General features: G+C 39.4%; 1 protein-coding gene across 3 annotated transcripts in view; it reads right to left on the bottom strand.

Moving 5' to 3' along the window:
• Positions 1–1,140: 1,140 nt before the first annotated feature.
• Positions 1,141–18,283, bottom strand: part of LOC131045313 (adenine phosphoribosyltransferase 1) — a 232,668-nt gene continuing 215,525 nt past the window's right edge. For 2 of the 3 annotated variants that reach the window (XM_057978884.2, XM_057978886.2), the window contains exon 6: positions 1,141–1,659. In XM_057978884.2, coding sequence (XP_057834867.1) covers positions 1,606–1,659 — 54 coding nt within the window. In that variant the 3' untranslated portion in view covers positions 1,141–1,605. Of the gene's footprint in view, positions 1,674–18,283 lie in introns of all 3 variants that reach the window. The other variant, XM_057978885.2, reaches the window with a different exon arrangement.

The following is an 18,283-nucleotide window of genomic DNA, read 5'->3' as shown; positions in this document are numbered from 1 at the left end:
CAAAAAAATACATTCATCTATACATACAGAAAATGAATCTTTGTTATTAAACTTAAATAGAAAATGCAATTTATATTTTACTTTAAAAAAGTTCTTTAAAAAATAAATAAATTGAAATCTTCCTTACATTCTATCACCATTTCTTATGTATGTCCAACTAATTTTATAAAACTCACATTTAACTAAGTAATAATTATATTTATTCTCAATTTATCTTATTAATTTAATTTTTTATAATTTATATTTAACTAATTTCCAAAATATTTTTTATCTTAATTCTCCTCTTTTTTCTATTTTTAAAATCTCAATATTTGTCTAAAACTAAATTTTTTCCAAAATACCTAAAATTTCTCTTATTAACTATTTTTTTTTGCACTAAATAGAAAAAACCTGTCTGTAGTGGAAAACCATGGAATAATTTACATGTTAAGCTCTTGCACATTAACTTGTATACGTCCATTATCTCACAATTTGGCATTGAAAGAAGGTTGATAAAATAGCGATTTCATATTAATTATCAAACTTCAGACAAAAATCGCATTCGACGAATGCAACTTCCACCACCATACGATTTAATTGGAAAATACAAAAGGGCATTTAGAAGCAAGCGTTTGCTATGCATAATTAATCAAAATCATTCTTGAAAATAGATTCTTGATTATTTCTCAATCCTTACACATATTAATATCATTTTCATGTATGCATTTAGCACAAGAATTTTTATTGATGACTGTATCAATAATCAGAATATAAGGGCCAAAATGAGCTCAACAGAATCTTAAAAATTCAATAATATTTCACAAATCCCAAGCTCCCATAGTGGTTATATTAATTGAATTTCCTATAATTCTGGCTGCTTTAGCTTACTAAATTTATTCAGAACCTGAAGCATGTAGTTTTTTTATTATAAATATTTTGAGATTTAAATATCACCATCATGGCAGTGTACTGCTTACCAGGGCTTTTCAGAAAACATTTTTCTACTCCAAACATTTATTTTTTAAAGAGGCTACTGGATAAAAAGCATGATATGCATCAAAATGAATACAGCAGAGCCAAATTATGATCAAAAGAGTAACATGGCGGAGATCCAACTCAATTCTTTTCTTAGCTGCTAACAATAATACCACGCAAACAAAATATCCCAGAAAAAAGTTATATATGTAAAACCACATTGAAGCATATGTCTATCACCCAGATGCATTTAACCATGTTAGGAACCAATGATCTGATATATCCATACTATGTCAGGAAGAAACAGTTCTTTACAATATCCCGATTAGGAAACCTTAGACCAAGACCGGAAGCTTTAGTTCAGTTAATTTTGTACTACTGCCAAGAGTGTTAGAAGTTCTTTAAGAATCTGAAAGGCTCTTAAAATGTATCTAATGTGACCTGGAAACTAAAGCATACCCAGTTTAAAGTTTGAAATCAATAAACAAGAGGTATACCAAATTGTCAATTAAGATTTCCAATTCAGAGTCTGACCTCAGCTACTAGGTCCACTTCACCATAACTCATGCAGTACAAAGAATAATGTTATCATAGTAATCTCTTAACCTGCAAATGCATTACGCCCATGATATCCGCAATTGTTCCAAGGCATTAAACAGATTCTACCAGGATGTAAAGTGATTTTCCGCCTAACCTTTCCCGGCCCTGGAGAAATAAAACTTGGATCAATCAAGAAAAAATCATATTAAGATTCATCGAGGCCCTGAAGAGAGCTCTTGAATTCACAACACAGTGCAATTATTGACAACAATTATAGAGTGGAAGTTGCACTATTGCGAACTATAGTAAAATAATCATTCAATAAAAAAGACACAATTGAACAATCAGGTAAGATTTGCAATCAAAACTCGAGAAAAAGAGCAGCTAATTCACCTCTAACAACGATGACTCGTCTATTCAACTTGTGCTGTAAAAGTGTGAGCTCAAAGCTATAAACATAAAATTGTGAGGGAAAACCCATTGCATGAAAGCCCAGTTAGTACATGAGATCTAATTAATAAGATAGGAGTAATACATGTTCCAAGGATTGTGGTGTATTGATGAAGTTGTACATTCGTAAAGATAGTTACTCAAGTTCAAATCCCTACATCAACGATGATGGGAAAACGAATAAGAACTCAGCAGACATGCATATGTAATAGCATGCCCAAGACTGGGGCCTGTTCATGACTGAAAATAGTCTGGTCTCAGTGATGTTCACAGTGACCCAAAATTATAGGACAGAACAGATATACAAGTTTTCTCGTATACAATCACCACAAATTTGTTCTACCATACTTTCATGAATACACTTTAGGACTAGAACAGATATACAAGTTTTTTCGTATACAATCACCACAAATTTGTTCTACCATACTTTCATAAATACACTTTACTGTACTTTCGTAAGATTAACACATTAGGATATCGAGAAGCCAGAAATATATGGATCTTATTTCTCTCCAGTGTTTCATAGCTCTATGAAATTAGATTATTCATTATCATAACCATTACATATTGAAGGGTATGACTTTCTCTAAGGAAGAGCCTATTTTTCTTTGCTTATATTTTTTATTTTCAAATTTTCTAGGGATCTTATAGCCATCAATCCAATTAAATAGGGAACGCCCCAAAAATCAATCATCAGAGACATGGCTGCATACTATCCAAAAGATGGAAATTATGTAATATCCCTTGGCTAATCTGACCCTGTTTTGCTTATATGAACACCAAGGAATATTGTCAAACATTTGGCATACAATGTTTGAAGCCGCTGTAGTGAATTCTTTATTTGTCTTCTTTGGGTTTGTAGGCTGCAAATGAAGTTATGGAAAGCTTCTAACAATGCAAAGTTGTTATAGAAATGATATACTAGCTGTTTTAGACCTTTCCACACATATGTAATGACTGAAATTAACTAGTACAACTAGTTGACATTAAGACAAACACTTGTCATGCATCCCAAAGTACACCTACAGCCATTAGGCATTTAAGCAAACAATTGGCATGAAAGCTAAATGGCTGATCAACGTTGAATGTTACCATGAATGTGGAATATGCAAATTATATTTCCATTAATCATATGCAACCTCCAAATATTTCATGATATAATCATAATAGAAAATGATGCAATGAAGTAATGATTTTCTAATACAATGACCATAGATAGAAAACCTGGTATTTCAATGGCTGCCTTGATATATTGGTTTGATTCTCCTCATATGCAAATCCCTTGTCAAATATATATAGCTGTTCAACCTTTCTAAATCCCCTTCTATAGAACTCAAACTACTGTAGCGCACTGTTCATGCACACTATTCACGGCACTGTAGCGCACTGTTCACGCGCACTGTTCATGCACACTGTAGCAGCAAGAACAAACTTGCAATCTGCTCTTAAAACCTTGAATAATTTGTTGATAATCTCTCCCAACAAGAATGATATAACTCCATGTGCCAAAGAAGGATGACTCACAACCAATTATAAATGTTCTCCCACAATAAACTTCAAACCCTTGTAGAAAACTTCACCAATTTGCACAAATGAAAGAACTGAAATATTCTTTCCCACAACTGCAATAATTCAGGTGTTATTTCACACCTTCAAAATTGCTATCAATAGGAAGTTTTCGTTTCCTATGATCAAAGAAGAAAATTGCGAAAGCCCTAGGCTCCACAATAAAAATCAATCAAAATACTATTCATCAACTGGATGCCGAGAATGAACTCTTGCCTTTCCTTTTATTCTTTCCTTAAGAGAGCTCAAACACCTTCCTGGCCAATGTGGGATAAAAGATTTATTCCCACATTAAATTATTCACTTAATGCACTTTATTATATTAAAGTGACTTTATTATTATAAAGTTACTTTAGAACTTTATAATAATATTAAAATATTAAATAAATCACTTAGGTCACTTAAACTTTAATATCTCTTGATGTACTTGTCTGATTGCTAAGCCGTCTGAGCCAGGAGTCGACTCTCCCTGTTCTCCATGCGATTGGATGCCTGTCTAAAAATAGAAACCTTGAATAGTGACTTACTATAAATAGTAAGTATGTGGAACTGAGTCTAGAAATAGCTGCAAAGGCCCAATCAAGGTCGACACTGCCAATAAGCTCTGCTCAGGTGTCTTTCTATTAATAGGAACCCTGACTCTCCCAAAATAGTAACTTACTATAAATAGTAAGTGTGCCAATCTGAGTCAAAAAACCTGTGCAAAGGCCAAAACCTGAATCCAGCTGAAGAGTAATGTCTCTAATCACCAAGTAATTGCCACACGAGGCCCTCTATCAATAATTGTTAGCCTACGAGGGTCAAATGATAAGCTAATTCTTACAACTCTGATGCTCGCAAAATGGGGACATTACAGTCCGCCCTCCTTGAAATTGCTTGTCCCCAAGCAATCTCCACTGCAAAGAAACTCCAATCCTCGGGAGGCCCAAAAGGAGAATTGTGAAATGTCCCACACATCCTTAACCAACTCCTGTAGCACCAACATAAACATAGTTGCGCACAATATCCCTGGATCCCAAACCCGGAATGGAAGTCTACCAAGCCTAATACCCTCTGACTTCCTCTGCGCTACTCTGATCTCAACTTCACCATGCCAGAAGTGGTGAAGCAAACCAATGGGACCCATCCAATACACTGTGCCAAACCTGTCGCCTCCTGGATCCCAAAACAACTGAACCCCACATCCATTCGCCATATAGAGATAAAAATATCTGGAAGCGTCTATAACACAATATCTCTCTACAGCTCTCGGTAAACTCCCATGGATGTGATAACTAACCAAACCATCATGCCCACTGACACCATAGTCATCCTGTAACCATGTACCCATAAGAAAACTTTGTGACATAGAAGTAGCAAACCCTGTTGGATACATATCAGCATGATGTATAACTGACAGCTGTCCCTGCAAGTAATCCCCCATAAACTGCTGAGTCGGGCGCTCGCAACTGCTAATCCCATCTTCTGAAGATGATGAATACCCATCCCACAAAGGATGGCATCTCGGAGCCAATCCACACGGATGCATCATCAAGTCCTCTGTGTGTGGATCAAAAGAAAAATGATGAGCACTCCTCACTGTGTAGTCGCGGTAAAATGCTCCAACCTCTGTCAATGGCTCATCACTAACAACACTTGAATCGAGCAGCTGATCCCTTTGATTCTGAAAAACAACAAGCTGACATCCAAAATCAGCTGCATGGGATGAAGTGACAGATTTGCTTCCAGGAGATGGAAACAAATCAACATGGGAGCCATACTCCCAACTAGATGACACTCTGCAAATGCCCTGTGAGGACGGAGTAGCGTTGTGTACTACTACCACACAACTCTCAAGAGAATCCACCATAGTGACACAAGAGCTACCAATAAACTGTCCTGCATCAACTGTCACAGTACTGACCTCAGGATAACTTGATGCAACTAGTGGTTCTCTACTGCTCTCAACCAAGGTACTCATCCCAGCTGAAACTTTCGTACCTATATTTGTGATAGATGTAACCACATCCTCACTACAACCAGTGGATATAAAATCCTCATCAACTGCCTCTGTATATAACTGTACTATATCTGCAGTTGGTGAAGACTGTGCCAAACTCAACTCCTCGGTAAGCTTCTCAATCTGTAACTGTGACTCTTGAAGAGCCAACTCGGCACTCTGCAATGAGTCCATAGTCACCTCAAGCTCATGAGTGAGCTCATCGACCTGCTCCTCCTTTCCCTTCAATGCATCATAACAAATGCAATCCCACTCGAGAAGAAAATCCCTATCCGCAAGTAGTTTTAGGTAATTTTGTTTCATCATTCCAATTGCTTCTCGAAGTGCATGTATCTCTGCAAGGGAAAAACCACTATCACCATGCTCATCTGTCAAAGGAGTACTCCAACCATAGGTAGCCAACATCTGACGAGCAACATCAAAATGCTCAATGGTTGTGGCAATCATATTTTCATTCACTTTTAGTTGCCCAACCAAATGATGAGGATTCTGTAGCTTATGACCCCCATACAAGTTTTCCGGTTCACAATATGCACTATGATATGAGGCTGATTCGTCATCACTCACTACATGATAAGCAGCATCATGTGTGCTTTCATCCATGCACACCTCAACATCTAAGGTACTGCTGCTTTGTACCTCAAAGGATGGCTCAATTGATAAGGTAGAAGTTGCTGGTACGACAGTATCTTCACACACCTCCACTCTCAAAGTAACTGCATGCCCATCCAAAGCACGATCTTGGGATTCCGTATCAACATATGAATCTTCTAGCTTGTTTTCAAAGGTCTGATCTGGAAAATCAGACTCACCATGACATGAATCCTCCACATACAATGCATCATTAGTACCCAATTTCTGAGTACTTTCATGTGACAATTCAATAGGATCATTTTGCACATGTGAAAACACTGCTGTCTCATGCTCATGCAAAGTTTCATCATCGCTGTCATGAAAATCAGAAGTAGCCTCTATATTAGAAATTTCTTGAGTCACCTCTTGCAAGGATGATGTAGATAAATCATTACCCAAAGCTGTGCTAGTGTCTTCTTGAATCAAATCAGCATGTCTATCAAATTCATCATATAAATTTCTGCATACTTCATAGGAATTTGAAGATACCAAATCATTTTGATGAAGAGTTGTATCATCCTTATGTGTAGAATCTCTATCCATTTCATGTGTAAACAATTCATGAGCTATAGTGTGATGTTTCTTCCTTGCAAACTCTGTCTTATGGCAAGGACTCGGGTGCAAATCCATGTAACTCATGAAAGGAAGTTCCTTCTTAATTTTTTGAGGAAGAGTGCTATACTCCTTAAACATGCTAACCACTTCTTCTTCTTTGTTTTGTGGTGTTCGACCTTTGCTGGTAGGAAGTGAATTGAATCTTTTAGGCAACCCAAACTTTGAAAGCGTTTGCTCTAAACGCAACAACTCTCGGCTGAGCTTGTATTGTGATTGTTCAAGTTCTTTCAGTGCCTGTTTATCGCTGAACAATGTTGTCATGTAGCCCATTTTCACTACCCAACTGAAAACCAAATCAAAACTGATTTGTACACGGATGATTTTCCCACCAATTGAATGCAACCATCACCCAACAGGTTGGCAGGAAACCGCTCTGATACCACTGTAAGAACCCTTACTAACTTTGCCCTTAAATCATTGATTTCTACCCTTGGGAATTTTGTCAAACACTTGTCTTGCAAAGTCTGTACTTGCTGTTATGAGTTTTCTGTTTGTATTGTTTGGGTCTTGTACATTGCAATTAATGTTTTGAATGCCTCTAACCATGAAAGATTGACTAACAATGTCATAGAAATGATATGCCAATTGATTTTGATGCATATAAGTAACTAAAAATAACAACTACAGCTGCTTGACAAATCATCAAACACTTGGCATGCAAACTAGAAATTATGTGGCAGCAGCATAATGAAGTTTTTATTAGTTATTCTCACACCAAATAGTTACAAAGGTATAACATGTAATTTCCAAAACTTATGACAACAAAATTAGAGAACCTGATATGTAAAATGCTTGCTGCAAATGATGGTCTCCACTCTTCAATGGACTGCCAATTAAACACGTTCCTGCTGTAGCTACGAATAATTTGCCAATTAAATGCTTGATTTCTTAGTACTGTAGCACGTCACTATTCACGCCACTGTAGCGTTTCACTATTCACGGATTACTGTAGCGCGAGTACTGTAGCGCGGTTACTGTAGCATCTATTGTAGCGCGGGTATTGTAGCAGCAATTGTATCTTGAAATGATTGCTTCAATTCTGATTTTTAATGGCTGCCAAATGAAACTGTAGGTCTGCAATTAATATATATTCGAAAATCTGCATACCCTAGATGTCTTCCCTTCTTTTTAAAGCCCAAATAGAACTCCAGAATGAAGCTCTCCTGAAATGCCAAATTCAGTGGATATTTCACCACCTCAAATGGTTGCAACACTGAAGAATTGTCGCTCTCCAATGGCTGACTGAATCAGAAACCCTTGGCTTCTTCTCCCAAGTTCATAACAAACAAATATCAATTCTCTGGATGGATGATATAAAATGAGCTCTTAAGTCCCTTTTTATTCTTTCTTATGAGAGCTCGAACACTTTCTTGGCCAATGTGGGATTAAAGACATATTCACACATTATAATATTAAAGTGACTTTATTATTATAAAGTTACTTTAGAACTTTATAATAATATTAAAATATTAAATAAATCACTTAAGTCACTTAAACTTTAATATCTCTTGATGTACTTGTCTGATTGCTAAGCCGTCTGAGCCAGGAGTCGGCTCTCCCTGTTCTCCATGTGATTGGATGCCTGTCTAAAAATAGAAACCCTGAATAGTGACTTACTATAAATAGTAAGTGTGCCAATCTGAGTCGAAAAACTTGTGCAAAGGCCAAAACCTGAATCCAGCTGAAGAGTAATGTCTCTAATCACCAAATAACTGCCACACGAGGCCCTCTATCAATAATTGTTAGCCTACGAGGGTCAAATGATAGGCTAATTCTTACAAACTCTGATGCTCGCAAAATGGGGACATTACAAATTACACATAAAGTGTTGGATACGTGTTAGGAAATTTTACATATTCTACACTACTTATGTACTCCCCACCAAAGGTCAACGCATGGACTCGAGGGACTCCAAGAATTATTTGTTTTGGCTAATATAAGTAGTTTTTTCAGTCCACAGTTTTTATATCCACTGTATTGTAATACCATTTGTACCATCCTAAAATGTTTTTCTATAAATACTCACACATGGTGATGTAGGAGCAATCTTGCATCACTTAAAAACATTTATTTAATTCAGTTAGGGGAATAAAATTAAATGCACACTATTATAGATCTCCATGTACCTTGGCAAGTGTTCAAGGAGGCATAGGGGGATAAAATAATTTAATATTTGTGGCCTACGTCAAATGGCAATTGTTATTTTCATGATGGAACACATTTTAGCATTAATTATAAGGCAAAATGGAGAAATTCTCCATCTTGGCATCCACTTGGGGAAGGGGAACAGTCAAGCTTATACATATATTGGTGTTTGTAAAGAAGAATGGGAAAAGTCAGCTCTTTAGGCGCCCACTTTGGAAAATTGAAGAGATACCACCTTAGGCGCCCTTTTGGGGAAGTTGTAGTCTCTTATTGGTTGTGTGTTAATTTTGATGGGAATATTGTCATTGATGCCAAAATAGTGATACTCAGAAATATATGTATACAGTAAATAGCCAGTAGTGATCAGAGCATATTGACTGAGAATATAAAGTAAATAAGAACAAAATGAATTGACAGTATACACCAGGTTATATATATGACTGTGTATATGCTCTTTGAAGACAATTAATCCCTATACTAGATTGTTGAAAGACTGTAAATGAAGATATCTTATCAGTTTTGGAAGACGATATTTGCAAGTGTGTGGCTGTATATAGATGCTCTTTGAAGACAAACATCATGCATACATGCACCCAGTTATAAGTGCCTATCATGTTTGAAGGCATATTAATATATAATGTATTTCCTATATTAAGAGGTCGATGTGTGATATGGAGAACAGCGATATCCATATATGACTTATGCAGCAATTTACTAGTTTGTATCAATCAAGCCAAGTCAACAAGGTAACAGTGATTTTAGTTTGTATTGATAGCTATCATTATAATACAACAAAGACAAGGTTCGGGAAAATTGTGAACATAGTAGTAATCAAGACTAGTACAAATCTTCTAGTCATTCGGGGCATTTGGAATGAATGGTAATCCATCGATCTGGTGGAAGATATGACTTACTGAAGGGTCGACTTCATAAATCTGAAGGGTCAGGTTTATCAGACAAATATGTGACTGAAGACAGCCAACTAAGATTGTTAATATTAAAGGTTTAAATCATTAAGAGCAACGACTTCCTTATCAACAGCAGCGATTAGAATTGTTTACATCGGCACAGTTTTCTAAATTTATTTTTGACAGCCACAAAGACACTAAGAAATATAATGAGCAGTGACAACATATTGTAGTCAGTGACTTATTCATAATATGCAGTGATTTATTGAAAATAGTAGAGGTGCGATGATTCATTGGTGCGATCTATATTAATGAAGCAAGAATATACGGTCATATCAGTTTGTGCGATCATGAACAAAAGGCAATATAAGATGATCTCAATGCTAAAATCCACAAGTCTATTATGACAGCAGCGACAAAATAGTTCGCAAGTCGAAGCACTTCTTAGCAGCATCAAAAGGGGCAAATTCATGTGATTTGGCAAACATATTGATTAAAGTCGTGGCATTTGATTTTATAATAATTGAAATAATACGTGGCTAAAAGAATGGATAAAACACTTAATCTATTCAAGATAACAAACAAAGAATATCTTGTTAATATCCAAAAGGTGCGATTAGGAGCAAGTTAAACAGAATTTAATTTAAAAAGGACGTGTCTCATCTAAGAGGTGTGTTATTCAGAAAATATAATCAGATAATATAATCAGACACAAGTGTCGCTGGGTATAGAGTTATTGTGAAAAAAAATAAAAGAAGATCTATATGTGGAGAGTGTATGCTGCAGTAAGTGTGGACGTGTACGCTGAATAAATAATTCTGGAAATAATTTTCAGACAGAGAGTATTTGTAATGGAATAATATGTGTGTATATTATGTGGTATGTGTGAATGTTGAGATAAAGAAATGCTAATATAATAATCTGAAAAGGAAAGTAGTGTTGAGTGTATGGAAATAAAAATAAAAGAATATATTTTATGAGTGTGAGTGTGCGTGGGAAGATCAATCATACACAAGAAATATACGAATATGTATATGCAGATATAAAAGAGATTTATGAAGACTCTAATCCATGTACAGATTTGTGAATATTCTATGAGTATATTTGTGAAGACTTTATGAAGCAGAGTTTAGCAGACTTATGAAGCATTTAGATTTATAAAAGTTTATAATCAGTTTTTGTGACAGATTCATGATCAGCATTGTAACAGTTTGAAAAAGGAAATTTGAGAAGAATATAATCCATCATCAGTTGGTACAGCAACATTGTAAAGGTTGAAAATCAGATATATGTGAAGTGGGTTGGTGCTCACAAAAGTGGGAGTTGGTGCTCACAAAGTTCAGATTTGAGAGTTGGTGCTTCCAGTGGGTTGGTGCTCACAAAACAGAATTAGGAGGTTGGTGCTTCCAGTGGGTTGTTGCTCACAAACATTGTAAAAGAAATATAAATATACAATATCCATTTTAGTGGTTTTCTCCCTCATTGGGTTTCCATTCAAATTCTTTTGTTATTGTATATATGTGCATAATTGTCTTGGATAACTTAATCATATTAAATTGAAAAGTTTCATTATACTGATTCACCCCCCCCCTCTCAGTATAATCACGTGTTCTTCAAATTTACTTGGTGGCCATGTGTTGTTCACCAAGAGAGGGCATGAGATTTCTAGGAGGCACAAGATAACTATAAATTGGGGCTTAGGCTAGTTGTTTCATCATCTAGAGTTGATTGGATCATTTAGAGTGGACTTGATCATTGAGAGTTGAGTCTTTCTTTATAGAGCTTGAAAAGCAAGCTTGTAGCTCCAACTTGCAAAGTTATAAAGCCTAAGTGTCTAATATTTTGTAATTGATAAATTTATATTCATTTTATTGAGAAATAGAAGGCAGGTTGTTTCTTTCAAATTTCTGTGTTATTTTGTTTGTTATGCTATGTGTGAATGTTGGGTGGAGTACCTTTCATCAATGGTATCATAGTAGTGTTGGGTGGAGTACCTTCAACAATGGTCTCAGAGCATGTGTTTTGGGTGTGTAAGGGGAGTACCTTTGTATACGGTGAAAATTGGAAGATTAAACTATTGTAAAACCAACAAAGATCCAACCACATAAATCCTAGTTCTACAATAAAAAATCCACCACACACCAATGAAGAATCTAAAACATGCAAATCACAACAAAATAGAAAGATTATACCATTCACATGCTCGGTAGGGTTTGATCTCCATTCTTTCCTATCTCCATCGATCTTGTTTGATATGATTGCTTTCAGATTTTATGTGTGCACAAGAGCTCAACAAAGAACGGATTGTGGTTGTGAAGTCGCTTGATCACATGAAGATTGATTGATCACTGATTAGTTAGGCTACAGGATTAGGGTCGATAAGGATGAAAGAATCCTCTTATATAGAAGACACCTTAGGAAAAGGAGGGATAGGATTAAGAGGTGCAATGATAAATGGTCGGCTAGGATTAAAAGGAAGGTAGGGAAAAGGATAAAATATTAGAAAGGTGGTTAAGATAAAATCAAGAGATAAATGACAAGTGTTATGGAGGGAAAAATCTAATGAATTAATTAAATAAATAAAAATTCATTTAATTAATAGAGGAAGTGAAACCAATTAAATAAATAAAAAATATTTATTTAATTTAGGGAAAGGATAATTTAAATAAAAATAATATTTATTTAAATAAGAAAAGGCTAGAAAAGGCTAAGTGAATCAATTAAATAAATAAAGATCTATTTAATTAATAGAAGGCTTAGGATAAAATAATTATATTTATTTAATTAGGGTAGGTGTCTACACCCTTTATAAGTGGTATCCGAGCCAATGTTTCCGAGTGTGTAGATAGAGCGCCAAATATGAGGCAGTCTTGCACCAAGATTTGTGGGTAGAGTGTGTGAGTTGTCGCCGAGCCAATGTTTTTAAGCGTGTAGATAGAGCATCAAATGTGAGTTAGCCTTGCACCAGGATATGTGGTAGAGTGTGTGAGTTGTTGTAGAGTGGTGTTCGTGAGAGTCCAAACAAAGCATCGAGCATGAGGTAGTCTTGCACCAAGATCTGGAGTGTGTGAGTTGTTGCAAAGTAGTGTCCTTGAGTGTGCAAATAGAGTGTCGAACATGAGGCAGTTTTGCACCAAAATTTGTGGTGGAGTGTGTATATGAGCAAGTTGCAAGAGGAACTATGTAGAAAAGTTGTTGAGCAAGTTTTCTTGAGTGTGTAAACAGATCGCCGAATGTGAGGTAGTTTACACTAGGACTTGAGAGTGTTGTTGATTTAAGAAGTTGAAGATGGAAAAGTGGAAGAAGAAAATGACATTTGTCATTGGATGGATTCTAAGGATTTCTATACTTTGATAGAGAGAGAAGATGATAGAGTTGTAGCAACAGTTGAATGATATAAGAGCTAAATTCAAAAGAGCAAAGCAGAGAAGAAAAGAGGCGTGGATAATCTTCTTTCTAATGATGTTTTGATTGTAAGAAAGAAGGAAGATGTAATAGAGTGCTTTGTGTGTGGCACAGAGGAAGAGGATGTAGTAGAGGACTTGGAAGGTCCAATAATTAATGGAGATGAAGAAGAGTTTGCGGTAGAGACATGTTTGTTGGAAGGCATGAAGAATGAGATCAAGGAGGTTGCAGTAGAGATGAAGATGATGGACTTTGAGGATCCCTTGTTTGATGAGCAGATTGACAAAGATGAGGATGTAATCTTGAAAAAGGAGATTAGAAGAATCGATAGCTTCTTGGAAGTTGAACACGAGGAGATTGTAGTAGAGTTAAGTATTTGCAAAGGCTTGAAAATGTTGAAAACAAAAGAGGAAGGTGAAGAAAGAGTTGCAGCAAAAGATGAAGTTGCAATAACTGTTTGCCCTCTCGGGTAAACGGTTAAATGCAGAAAGTAAATGCACAGAACATAATGGAAATACATTAAATAACCAGTCTCTATGTTAATTCAACAGTCCATGTACATCAAGTGCTTATAACATTACATTTGACACGACTATCATGATCCTACTTTGAAGAAAAGGTACACAATATATAATACCTGAAGGGGTGCAACACAACCATCGTGACTCCAACTACCTACCCATTGGCTAACTAACTGACTACCGTAACTCATTATTACCGACGACAACATAAACATAATATAACAACATAACATAATGATTATTCCCGGCAACATCATCCCCCCCAAGAAAAGAAGTCGACTCCGACGACTTAATACAAAATAGAGATGAACGGCAGGAACTACTAACGCCAGTCGAGCCCGGATCTTATACACTTGCTGCGTCCTCGCCTGAAAACCCTTTTCTGCTACCATCCGATGCTCAAGTGCGGATTTCACCAATATTGCTTCCTTTGCCATCACAGTCCTCCTGTGCCTAACCCAAACTTGTCTACAAAACACGTTTTTCAGTCTCAGCTTCCACCAACTGCTACTCAATTGATACTATCTCCCTAGCCAATTTGTCCTCGATAGCCACCCGTGCTGCTCTCCTGGCATCCAACTCCTGGGTACGCTGAACTAAGTCTCACGCGACTATTGCCTCCAACCTGGTGGTCAGCTCTTCCCGAGCCCTCTGTGCATCCACCAAGGCAACCTCACGTCCAGCCGAGACATACTCCGAGTTCCTCAAAGCGTACCAGTCATGCCTGGAGGTGGCCACAATCCGCTGGCACAAATGCTAGGAGACACCTCAAATCCTCCATCACACTCCCCAAAGGCCAAAAACTGAACTGAATAACTCCCTAGTGTCATACAACTGCGCGGACCTGCAATGCCTTCCCTCGAACTCTGTTTGTTCCCAACCTCCAAATCCGTCTCCCTCTACGGCTTATGGCTTCCCCGCCAATGCTTAGCGTCAGGCTTCTTTCTCACCGTACGGAACAACCCACACTTACCATGACTTCTCAGATGCCCTTCGCCCAACTCGAAAAAGTGTATTGTAGCTCAAAAAATAAACTAGGGGTCTAGGGGCAACGCCCCCAGCGGGGTCTGGGGCAGCGCCCCCGCTGCCAACACCAATTTACAACCCTCAGAACCATACGAAAGTCCATGGTGCACTGCATTTCTGTGATATTTTAAGATGCCAAAAACCCTTCTTTTCCACTCTGAATTTCCAGTGTCCTGGCTTCAAACTCCAGCAAATCATTTTAAATCTGGCCGTCGTCGTTTTTTTTTTTGGCATTGTAATGTCCCCGATGGCACCCCAGCCATACAACCTCCTTGTACGGTCAACAATAGCATTGGCACCTCCGATCGTGCGGCCACCTTCTCGTGCGGCCTACACCCCTCCATCGTACGACGGACCATGACGACTGCGCGGCTGTGCGGGGATTTATGCTGGGTGTGCGGTTGACCACCGCACGATGTTACCACCACCCGGTGGTCACCGTCGTACTGTGGTCCATTCCTTTTTTTATAATATTTCTTTTTTTTTTTAATATAATTTTTTGTCCGTACGATCGCCGTCGTACGACCATGCGATTTTTTCCATTTTTATAAATTTTTGATCGTACGGTCGCCTGTCATACGACCGTACGTTTTTTCTTTCTTTTTCCAACCGTACGGTCATCTGACGTACGGCCCCGTACGGTGGTGTTTTTTTTTCACAAATTTTTTTCCTGCCGTGCAGTTAACTGTCTCATACGACCGTACGGGTTTTTTTTTTAAAGTTGTCTAGAGAGTCTTCGGCTCGGGTCCCCTGTCTCTGGGATCGCCCTTCATCCTTCTCGATTTTCCTTGCCCAAAAGTCTCCTTTTGTCCCGTGCCTCTCGAGTCGCCTGCCCGGCCTCTCAGGTCCCCTTCCATCCTCTCGGGTCCCCCTTCGGGCTCTCGGGTGTCTGTCCGGCCTCTCGGGTCCCCTGCGCGCTTCGCGTGGTAGGGTTTCAATTTGGGCCCATTGGTGGCAAGTCTATTTTCAATGGCCATCGGAAGACCTGGAACCACAAATTCTACAGGGACCACGACCTCCTTCCCGTACATAAGAAGAAGAAGAATAATAAAGATTTTGAAGACTGCGGTCTTCCATACAGGGTTCCAATCGTTGCCAACACTCTTTGGATTATCTGTGTCGCCAGGGTTTGGGGCGTCTCCCTTCCAATATTCTTTGTATTCCGGCAGGTACACCTCTGTTGGTTGCTCTGGTTCCTCTACTTCGAGCCTGTAGCTTTGGAACATTTCGTAATCCTCTATTTGCCAGTGGAAGAGCCCGTTAAGTGAGCATACCTCATCTTCAGAACATCCCTCCAATTCGAGCACCCCTTCACTGTTCGGCTCCATCGCGTTCTTGCCCTTGCTTTCATCAGGACCCCCTTCCCCTTTATTAGAGTCCTCTGAGTCCGAGTCTGAAGAGGTGAGCTCTTCATCGACATCTTGGGTGTGTAGGTCAATGGTATATTTCCGCCCTCCCTTCTCCATGGAAAGTGTATTTTTCTTCCAGTTGTGGTTTACCCTCGCGTTGATCAACCACGCTCTCCCCAGGATGGCGTCATAGCCTTTCTTCTTCGAGGGAATAACCACGAAATCTAACAAGAGTGGTTGCGTACCAATTGTCACTTGCTGGGCCATCAACAGGCCGAGTGGCTTAATGCCGTGTTGGTCTGCTCCCACCAAGTTGAATGTGGGTGGCCATAGGGTGGGCTTCCCCAGCCGCTTCCATGTTTCTTCTGGTAGTACATTCACCCTAGATCCCCCGTCCACAATGGTGTCCTTCAGAATGGTCCCACGGATACCCATTTCTACCACAGTTGGGTGTCTACCACTGCTCAAGGCTAGTAACATCGGGTCAGTCGAAGGGCTGACGGAAGCCTCCACCTATGGTGTACTCTTCGAAGCGGTGGCGGGAACCCCTACCTGTGGTGCACTTGACGATGCGGTGGCAGGAACCCGTACCTGTGGTGCACTCGACGATGCGGTGGCAGGAACCCCTACCTGTGGTGCACTCGATAATGCGGTGGCGGGAACCCCTACCTGTGGTGCACTCGACACTGCGGTGCTTTGCACATTGGTGAGGGTGGCAGTCCTCAATTGTAGCATAGAGTCTAGAAGGTCTTTTACCTTTATCGGCACCTCTATCTGCAAGATTTGCCCAATGATGTTATTTTCCGCTTCCGTACGGGATGATGTACTCGCCACCTCGTTGTCCCGTCGTTCGGTCGTCATCTCACGTTCAATATTGGCCTTTGCCTCCCGTAATTTCTCCTTCTCCGTACGGGGGTCGAGATAAGTGGCTTTTTTCGTTTGGGCGCGGGTGATCTCCAGTACTTCTTTCTCACCAGTCTTCTCAGCCTTCTCAATGTTGAGGAGATTAACCCCTGCTTGCGGGCAATTTGTGTCCTCATGGTCGCCTGGCCCACACCAATGGCAAAGGTGCTGAGGGGTGGCTTCCTTCGTGCAATCACGGGCGAAGTGCCCCCACTGATTACAGGCCCTACATTGGATAATTGGCCGGCCCTTGGCATCATACTAGATACGGCTTCCATTATTGTTATTGTTGCTATTCCTTTCGCCGCCGGGTCTGTTGTCCCGATATCCTCCAGATGATGCCATTGTGTTAGTATGTTGGCTGGTACCCGCTGGTGCGGATGTTGTGGCCTGCTCCGTGAATAGCACCTGGTTCATTTGCGTACTTCGAGTTTTCATGTTGTATGGGCACTCCTTGGTGGAGTGTCCCATCACTTGGCAAATCTCGCAGAATGCCTTCTTTTGGCAAGTACCCTTCGTGTGCCCTTCCTCTTTGCACTCAGTGCACCATATGTCCCCTTCGTTCCGACCAGTGCTTCTCATTTTTTTGAATTCTTTTCTCATTCACTCCATGTCTTTCTGGAGCGCTTGCACCCGTTTGCCAGCCTCGTCATCGCTGCTGCTTTCTTGTGAAGAGTCATCATCCTTGGATGAGGATTTATTACTTTTCTTTTTCTTTGATGTTTTGTGTTCGCTCTCCAGGTCCATCGCCCTATTATAAGCGTCGTCATATGACGTCGGGGGTACAATTTTCATCTTCCTCCGTAGGGAGGATTTCAACCCTTCAACGAACCATCGTTTCTTCAATCCATCTGCGGGTTGGCTTTCCATTTTACCCAAGAGTTCTTTCAGCCTTCGACTGTATGCCCGTACTGTCTCCCTGGTACCTTGTTTGGTACTGTAAATCTCCGTTACAATTTCATTGTCATCACGGAGCAACCGAAACTCCCCCGTGAATTCCTTTTGTAGATTGGCCCACGTGGCCACTTTTTGCTTGTCCACATCGGAGTACCAATCTATGGCAACTCCTCGTAACGTGGCTGGAAACTGCTGTACCCAGTCATCCTGGTCTGTTACTCCATTGGTGGACCAAATGGTTTCACATGTACGGCAGTGCCGTAAGGGGTCTTCCTTGCCCTCCCCTGTGAACTTTGGCAATTTTTGTTTACTCGCCATCCCACCGCTATGTCTCGCTCCTCTAATTCCTTGTGTGCTCGTACCTAGCGATCC

Source organism: Cryptomeria japonica, chromosome 3 (genome assembly GCF_030272615.1).
Source record: "Cryptomeria japonica chromosome 3, Sugi_1.0, whole genome shotgun sequence".
In the NCBI taxonomy this organism is placed as follows: Eukaryota; Viridiplantae; Streptophyta; class Pinopsida; order Cupressales; family Cupressaceae; genus Cryptomeria; species Cryptomeria japonica.
This window is presented reverse-complemented; position numbering and strand designations above follow the sequence as displayed.